This window comes from Buceros rhinoceros, unplaced genomic scaffold (genome assembly GCF_000710305.1).
Source record: "Buceros rhinoceros silvestris isolate BGI_N320 unplaced genomic scaffold, ASM71030v1 scaffold24289, whole genome shotgun sequence".
NCBI lineage: Eukaryota > Metazoa > Chordata > Aves > Bucerotiformes > Bucerotidae > Buceros > Buceros rhinoceros.
This window is the reverse complement of record NW_010432539.1, coordinates 21,347-30,637: the sequence shown is the minus strand read 5'-3', so window position 1 is coordinate 30,637 and position 9,291 is coordinate 21,347. Positions and strand designations below refer to the sequence as shown.

General features: G+C 39.1%; 1 protein-coding gene across 1 annotated transcript in view; it reads right to left on the bottom strand.

Annotated features, from left to right (window-relative positions):
* Nucleotides 1–2,103: 2,103 nt before the first annotated feature.
* Nucleotides 2,104–9,291, bottom strand: part of GRB10 (growth factor receptor-bound protein 10) — a 28,345-nt gene continuing 21,157 nt past the window's right edge. Inside the window, exons 10-13 of the mRNA XM_010143829.1 lie at nucleotides 9,176–9,263; nucleotides 5,755–5,848; nucleotides 4,772–4,966; nucleotides 2,104–2,619 (exon numbers count right to left, since the gene is read on the bottom strand). Of these exons, the coding sequence (XP_010142131.1) occupies nucleotides 4,820–4,966; nucleotides 5,755–5,848; nucleotides 9,176–9,263 (329 nt within the window). The 3' untranslated portion in view covers nucleotides 2,104–2,619; nucleotides 4,772–4,819. The remainder of the gene's footprint in view (nucleotides 2,620–4,771; nucleotides 4,967–5,754; nucleotides 5,849–9,175; nucleotides 9,264–9,291) is intronic.

Here is a 9,291-nt window from a genome sequence, read left to right as displayed (position 1 = left end):
GAAAATCACATAGCTTTTGGACATAACCTGTGGTTGTAACAGGTTTTCAAATGCTAATTAAATTATGCTCCACATTAAGGAAGGAGGACATAAGATTTAGGATGCAGAAGCAACCCAGATTAAGGCAATGTGGATAATCCAAAGGAAGGTATCTCTTTTCTGCATCTGCTGATAGTGTTACTGAAGTTTCCAAGATGTCAGACAAACAAGGCCCGAGACACAAAGCAATACACAAGCTGGACATTAACAAACCAGATTAAATTAGCAATAACATAACCCCAAAGTCATCTAAAGTTCAATTTACTTGAAGGAAAATGGCTCATCTGGTGATTTTTTTTAATCCGGTTTTGCAGGTACACACTGAAGCAGTGATTTGGTGTTAAAATAAACCTAACTTTAGGGTTCGGTGTAGCAGAGTAAAAGCAATGCTCCAGCCACACGCCATAGAACACTAGTCTGATACAAATTTACTCATGGGTTCTAATGTCTTCAAGCTGTTTTGCCAGGTGAGCTTCATGCTAGGCAGCTTGACATGGGACTGGACATCTGATTATGTCTCTTATCCTGCAACTAATGTCAAAGCAGCACAAACCTTCTATCAGGCAATTAATTCAAATCTGCACCATGTACCCATTTCTGACCCAGACTAAATTGGACGTGGTGACACGCTGATAGCACAGGTACCTGCTGTTAATGTCTATGGCCAGCTTTCAGGGATATCGTTTTGCACTTCCACAGCTGTCAGCAGTTTCAGCAACGCAGACAATGCTGCCCTGCCACCAGGCAGGCTTACCAACGCCTTTTTACCGTGATGGGTTTTTTCATGCCATCTTCTTATATGCAGTAAGTGAGTGGGGTTTGGGGGTTGGTATTTTGTTTGGATTTTTTCAGGTTTGTGTAGAATTATAGACTTGACTCTTAATGATTACAGCAGGGACTGTTTCAGTGTTAGCCCACTTCCTTCAGCGATGCAAGAAATGGGCATCTTCAGACCTTTTGTAAGCAAGCAGTCCCCTTGTTCAACTCAGCGAAAGAGTAAGTTGTTGCATGCAGGACAGTGAACTCTAAGCACCTTAACATGCATCTCCAGAGAAAACTTTTTGGGACTATCAAACCCCAAAGTAAGTACTCTGCCTTTATGTGCTGATGAATGAATTTCATAATGCTAACATGTAACTTATGTCCCAGGGCAATGCAAACTCGCATGAAGATGTAGCATGCAGAAGGCAGGGCATGACTAAAGCGTGAAACGGAATGCATTGGATGGCTTCGATGGATTAGCAAGGCAGAAACAAGAGAGAATTGCATCCAACAAAAAAGTGAAACATTTCCAACTTCTATATTCTATCTACCAGAAGAACCACCAATCTCTCTCCCCACCCCCGCCCCCCCAAATGGCTTTTTTAAGCAAAACCACATTTTGTGTAGATGTGCTTTTCCACCGAAATGCTGATGGACCACTCAAATACAAGGATTACAGAGATAAGTAATTGCTTTCTGAAAGGACTAATGAAAAGTTTTCTGGGCTATCAGGCCAATAAAGTGCTTTATGCAGAGTGTACATTTTGAGTGAGTTATAGCTTTATTTATGACCCAAAAGATGCTCATGGTATATTTCCTGATTTGATTCTAGCAACATTCCCAAATGAATATTTTTTAGATGAAGGACAGTCTGGCCTAATAGGAATCGTAAGACAGAACAGCCAGAATAAAGGTACCTTGGGGACTCTTGTTTTCCTCTTAACTCTTCTTAAAGGCTGTTTAATAAAATCCAGCCCAAATAACCTAGAATTAAGGCAAGAGATACATGGTGTACATGATGATTTATCCAAAAGATGACATTCATTCCAATATAAAATGAATAGCATTGTATTAACGTTTATTTCTAATTACAAGAAACAGAATATCAGTCCCTTATTTGTACAAAAATACCTGAAAGATTACAATTAGGTTCACAAGCCAAAAAGCTATTTACAGTATGAAGCAAAGCATATTGAATAAAGGTTTTGTCTCTTAAGTTAATACCTTTTGCATTCCCTGAAACTTTAAAATTTATTCCATTTTACAGTCACTAAATCTTGCATTGTGACAATATAATTTACGATAAGCAAGTCTTGCCACTGGAAAGGTGCATTGATTGGTCAAACTGTCAGGTATTTAGTGCAGAAAAGATAAGACAAAACATCTAAACTGAGGCACGTGTTTCTTCAAGATTAATTAACAAATAAAAAGTTTTTTGTACTTTTAACACCTATCGTAACATAACTTAACTAGTAACCTCATTACCAAAATGGTTTGGCATTTTCCTTCTCAACATATTCAAGATTGCTACATGAAGTATTTATTTAGAAAATAAAATCACAGGCAAAAAGATAAAAATTCAACAGGCTCCAAAACAACCCTGAGCATCCCCTTTACATTCATGTCATTTAAATACAAAAATAAGAGTCAAATGTCCTTCAGTCCTTGGTATTCTGAGCTGGCAGCCAGCTGTATCTGTTGGAAAACTAAGGTGGTATTGACTGTTTTCCAGCAGAAAGAAGACAAAGCAGTGATCTGCTTAAGTAAAGATTGTTGCCACTTTGAAGGTGGTCACTTTCTCAAAACAGCTCACTTTAGCTGGGAAAAGTACAAAATACTAAGTCAACCATCTACATACAAAAATCATGATTCATAGTCAAACTTTTATTCTCAATTTAAATAAGATGCAATTTTTTTTTTTTTTATAAATATGAAACACTGCAAATACTATCTGCCTACTGGGAAAAATGCATGGTTGTCACTAAGCTATGTAAACAGAAAAACTTAAAAACTACAGCGTAAATGGTCTTATTAAACTGGTAATGTAGTCAATACAAGTATCTTTTTTGTCCTAATAGGGGCCAAATAGAAGCATGCAAAGTGAAGTCAGACTTAAGTTAGCTTAATTTCAAGGTTTTAAAATACATCGTCTAGAAAGCAGGAACACTCATTTCACTATGTACAATTGAAAAAAAAAACAAAAAAGGCTTCTAATAAAAACAAAATCAAGTTTCTTCATTTTTAATATCTAGACATTAAATGGAAAAAATATTAAATGTGTTCTGTAAACTAAAATACAGTGTTTCTATACCATTGACATAGTTATAAGCTGATATGGATGACTCAGGCAGGTTATGGTTTGTCTTAAGCTATTCTCAACACTACATGAAGACCTAAAGGTGTAGGATTGGCTTTCCTTCTCTACCCTTTCAGATGGCTAGAATTTCAAACCCAGTGGCAAACATTAGCAAGGATGAACTAGCCTGCGTAAATCATCTACTATCTTAAGAATGCTCCGTTCTGCGCTACGCTCTGCAGGTTCCCAGGGTGGGGTACTTCTCACTGTGGCTAACTCCATGAAGTACTGGGAAGTTAATTCAGTAACAGTTCCTGCACCAGCCGCAATGCTGAAAGAATGGTATTTGCAATTGGAGGATCGAGGTGGGACTTCTCTAACTTTAATACTGATTTATCATCAGAAAGAGCTACTGTGTAAACATTAAACAATGGATTTAAACATTAACAATAAAGTAGTTCTGATGACAAACCAGCACCAGAGCAGGATATGTGCTTGTCTGCCATAGGTACTGGTGGTACATTTACATGCGTGTGACACGGATCACCAGTTACTGCCAGCAGCTAGTTCACAATCAAATGTGTTTCCTTTCCCAGTATGGTCTTTCTCACCATGTAAACTTCCGTGGCCCTACAGAAAGCAGAAGGGATAAAATTCTTTTTATGCCCTATTCCCCAGGAGAGCTTTGTGTCACTGTAACTTTACTATATGGAAAGAGCTCTTTGAAACAGTCTGAAAATTCAAGGAGCTATAAAGCTAAAAACACTGTTTTGTTTTTTTGTTTTTTTATTTTGTCATACTAAGACTACCCGCAGAAGAATCTTGTCACAAAAAATGGTGGTTTCAAATACACGTGTAGTCAGTCCTATTCTATTTAGTAACAGTAAGTTTCCTCAGGAAAACAGTCAAAAGGCTGTAAAAAACAAACCACCACTCCAATAATAAAAATTTGTGCATAGAATCTAATACAGTCTTTGCCTGACTGGATGCCACTAATACGCCATCGACATACTACAGCCATAATGCAACAAGTCAACAGTTTTTAGAGTACATATAATGGTGGTATGTTCTTTTAGAATTGTATCCTCATTGCTTCTTCAAAGACAACTGCAGATCAATGAACCTCAGGTCTCCAGAGAAGTTTTGAGACACATGTGTGCACACATGCACACTTTTCTTGATTTTCTTCTAGATCCTTTTAGGCTGAAGCATTCCATACACTCTAGGGTGCAGATTAATACCCAACTCCTGCATGAATTTTAAAAGCCACATCAGCTCCTAATATAGGCTGCATACAACATCCGAAACAAAGTAGGAGTGCAAAAAAAGTGATCAATACAAAAAGTAAACACACTAGTCTTAATTGTCAAGATTATTCCAGGGCAAGAGTTCTTTTCAAAGATTTCTCTTCACACTTGTTCCTGTTAAGTGGCCCAGCCAAGATAGTTTCCAGTTTTGTTTCAAATTTACTCAAGGTTTTACATACCCTCCCCCCATGTTTGGGATGCTGGGACACTCAGCAGCAATCACTCTTAGGTGTTAGACAAACCAGCAATCTTGGTCTGTTGGCACCTGTCGAATCCATCCCTTTCAGAGTCCCAAGGTGCATAATATTTTTATTTATTTTTACCAACTTACGAATCTGCCAATTCCCCAGTGTCAATGTTCTCTTACAATTACTCTTCTAGCAAATCCAGTCTTCAGTGAGAGTCAGATTTGAGGTCATAAGGCCACTCGGATGCAGTGGTGTTTGAGTTTGCAGGGCAAGACTCCTTTGTTTAGTTGATAGAATTCAACAAGCTGGATTAGATCACTGAATTTGGTGTTCCCATCATCCAGGCTGAAAAATATCTGTCCATCATCTTCACACTGAGGAAAACAAAACACCCTTTTCAAGTTAAGCTGCTCATTAAGAGATGCAAGCATGGCAAAACAGAAAGAGTCTAAGTCTGTGATAAACATATAGGATTATTATCCTAAGATAAAGGATGGGCACTGCCCGAACAACCTAGTGCCCAGAGATCTTCATGAAACCATGCACAGCACTAAAAAAGAACATACGTAAACCCAGCTTGAAATATTTTGTTCACGAAGGTGAAAGCTTGTGGGCAGAATAATTCAAAGTTGTAGAGACAGCATTAGTCTTCATTCCTTAAACCAAAAATACCCCAAAAATATTTGTTAGCTGTTTGTAAAATTGGCAGGTCAAGTAAGGGAAGAGGGTTTAGACCAATATAGAGGTCTGCATGATCTTAAACTTCTGATGCTCTTTTTGAGCAAGATAAAAATCTAAAACAGATTCTCAACATCTCAGTGTAACGTTATTTTAAGCTCAACATTACTGGATGACCTCCAGAGTTAAAAATTTTTGAAGTTTCCCTAAGTTATTCTATATTTGCCTAAGTGATAGGGAGACCACTGCCACTGTTGTTGCTGCCAGATGCAGAGAACAAGTTCTGTGCGTTACTTCTACACTTCAGTGACTTACACCAGTTTTCCAAGCAATGTTAACAAAGAATTTTAATGAGACACTTGACAGTGGAAACATCCCCATTGGTTACACCTGTAACCAAGAAGAGGTCTCTTCAGAGGCTGGCAAAGCTTTATGATTTAAAATTTATTCTTTTGTGATCAGAATAAAAAAATAATCTACTTACCGGCAAGATTTGAAAATGCTTTATTTTTTGATGATGGCACAGCGTAAGTACAAATGCCTTTGGATTGCTTTGGCTGTCACGGAGAAGAAATAGTCTAGGAGAGAACATTTTTAAGTACACATTGAATACCACAATCTATTTCTTTATAAATAATAAGAACTACTAAGTCATTTTGTGTTATTGCCTAACTTTTCTTGAGAGCAGCCCTGAAGCAAAGAACTTCGATGCTCCAGGGGATGAAAGGCTGAACATGAGCCGACAGAGTGCGCTCACAGCCCAGAAAGCCAACCGTGTCCTGGGCTGCATCAAAAGCAGCGTGGCCAGCAAGTCAAGAGAGGTGATCCTGCTGCTCTGCTCTGGTGAGATAACAGCTGGAGTAGTGTCCAGCTCTGGAGTCCTCAGCACAGCAAAGACATGGACCTGCTGGGAGTGGGTCCAGAGGAGGGCCACAAAAATGATCAGAGCACCTCTGCTCTGAGGACAGGCTGAGAGAGTTGGTGGTGTTCAGCGTGGAGAAGAGAAGGCTCCAGGGAGACCTTAGTGCAGCCTTCCAGTACTTGAAGGGGCTTATAAGAAGATGGGGACAGTCTTTTTAGCAGGGCTTGTTACCACAGGACGAGGGATAATGTTTTTAAACTAGAAGAGGGGAGATGTAGACTAGATGTAAGGAATACGTTTTTTCCAGTGAGGGTAGAAAAACCCACAAACCCCAAACCCAATTTGCTGCATGAAAGGATTTTGCTGCTAAGCAGAGGTGTGCCTCTAGACTTCAGTGGGTCCTGGGTTACATCAAGCAAGGCTGATGTTCTCTTCTCACATCCAGCCTGTAGCGCTCCAGGGTCTGAACGTCCCACTGCCTCTGGTGCTTTTGCCCTTGCAGCGCTGCTAGCTGTTACTGTTCTTCCTGTTTTATGATGGGGCTCTGGGCAACCTGATCTAGCTGAAGATGTCCCTGCTCACACTGCAGGGGAGTTGAACTAGATGACCTTTGAAGGTCCAACCCAAAGCGTTCTACAATTCTATGATTCCTTAGTTGCACCAATTCCATAAATGGCAATTTTGTTTCAATTTTTATACCATGGCTATTCAACACAGGTAGATGAAGAAACAAGAAGTGAAAGATACATGACGGCAGTTCTTCCCCTATGAATGTACACATGAAGCTTTTAAAAGCATCTCTCTAACTGAGCTTTCCTTTTCTGATACATACTCTCATGAAAGAAAATCACAGAATCGTTTTGGCTGGAAGAGACCTTTAAGATCATCAAGTCGAACTGTTAACCCAGCACTGGCAGGTCATCACTAAGCCACTAAGTCCCTAAACATCACATCTATACGCCTTTTAAAAGCCTCCAGGGATGATGTTAAATGTTCTCATTTAACTCCAAAGCAAATCTGGATTTCTGTAAATGGGTAAGTAATAAATGAGAATCTGTTCCCACTCTCCAGTATCTTGCATCGATTTACAGAAATCCAGTGTTAGCAAAATTATGTTTAAGTTAAATGGCTGCAATTGTGCAGAAACAGCTCAATCTTTCTTTAAATGACTTTGATTAACTAGCATCCATATCATCAAGGTGGGGAAAGCACACACTGATTTTTTCCTCTGAAATATTCACACTATTATTCCCTCAGCATCACTGGAAAAGAATATGCTTTAGGAGTATAGCCAGTAACAACATACACTATGTAACTGTCATTTTAAAGTTGACCCACAAAACTGAAGTCCTAACTCAAATGGTTAAATACATACTTAAGAGAGGAGAGAAAAATCTAGTAAAAAATGTTACCTCCCTGGACATTTATGAAGTCAGGAACACACTTTTCCAAGGCTAAGTTGCAAGAACTGTTTGTAGTCTTATGAACTTACCCAGCTTCTCAGAACCGATTGAGTTAAGCTAATACCACGAAACTACACCATCATAACCAGGGCCAGTCCAATACTCAGACAGGGTTCTCTTGCCACCTCCAGAAACCATGCATGGTATTTGAACATTCCTTTTGAGTCCTAGCAAGACCAGATGTGTGGAAAAGGGGCCAAAGACTTTACACATTAGGATCCATCTCAGGGAGAAAGATCTGAACCTGCCCTGTGGTTACTGCAGTTCATGCAGGTACCACTAAATCACCTTTCATCAGATAATGCACGGTATCATAAGCTGGTGGCACAAAGCAAAGCTCAGCACAACCAATCCTGCAAGTGTTTACTCAACCTCTGGCAAACAATGGGCTGTTCACACAAACAATGACTGTAAAGATAGATGCATCCTCAACAATCGCTTCCAGAAACAGTCAAATGATAGCAGTATCAGCTGCATATACACACTGCTGAATATCTTACATGAGCCATCAGAAGACTGTTAACTTCCTACCTTCTTTTGTTCAAGAACACACAGAGCAGGAAAACACAGGCAAGACTTTTCTGTCCTGAAAACCATGATTTTTAAATCTCAGAGTACTTAGGTAACGTGGTTCTTTTACCACTGCTGACTGACCTCGGTACAGCCAAACTAACCAACCTTGACCTTCCACAGTGGGTAAGCTGGCTAGCACAAATCTAACACTGCCTCTCTTCTCTGTTCGACCTGCTAAAACCCAATAGCCTTAGTCCAGAAAAAACCGAAAACAATAAAAAAACCACTGCTTGATGAACATGTTACATGCACTAGCAACTTCTATTTCTCTAATGTATTTCATTCTTCACAAAGATCAGTGATGTTCCTGAACCAGAAAATGCCAAAAGTTTGAACTTGACTGTGTCCTGAGAAGCCAAAATGGAAGTTTCTACCTTAAGCCCAGCAGCAGTGAAATTAGTGAACTGAAGGCAACGTGCAATTCCCATCCTACAAAAAAAGAACTGCTGAATGCAGGTTAAGCAACTTCCCTTCAATAACCATAACTACATATAAATAGGGGAAACAGAGATGCTCAGAAGATACTTAAATCTCAACTGCTGACATTTTAGAGACATTGGAACAGGTACTTTCATTTCTTTGCTTTAAACAGAAATAAATAGTGAGAAATCAGCATTAACTGCTCTGATTCAGGAAAAAAAGCAGAAAAGGCTAATGATAAATTTGTGGGCAAATGGCTAGGTACAGCTTTGCCTGAAAAATACATCCTCAATGCTTATTAGAGGAATTAATTATTTTCAAATTGTAACATTCTCTAAAACTTGATTGCCTCTGTTGGAAAAAATAGAAAAAGTTTAAGTATATTCTTAATATTTTTCAAAGTAGGAGTCAGAACTCACTGCTACAAACATGTACTCTGACTTTTTGAAATCCAGGCACATTTTTATGGGACTACTTAAGAATCACGTTATTCAGACATGCTCAGACACCTGTAAAACCTTACAGCAGAAGTTGTGCTTGTCTATAACTTACCTTGAGACCATATACTAAGCAACAGCAATACCTACCCATCTACAAGCCCTTGCTGCTTAATAATCCTGTGAGATTCTTCTCTAGAGATTCTGCCATGAAACCAGTGCTGTGTCCTATGAATAACTGGAGGTGAGAGGAAAAAGAGGGAAAG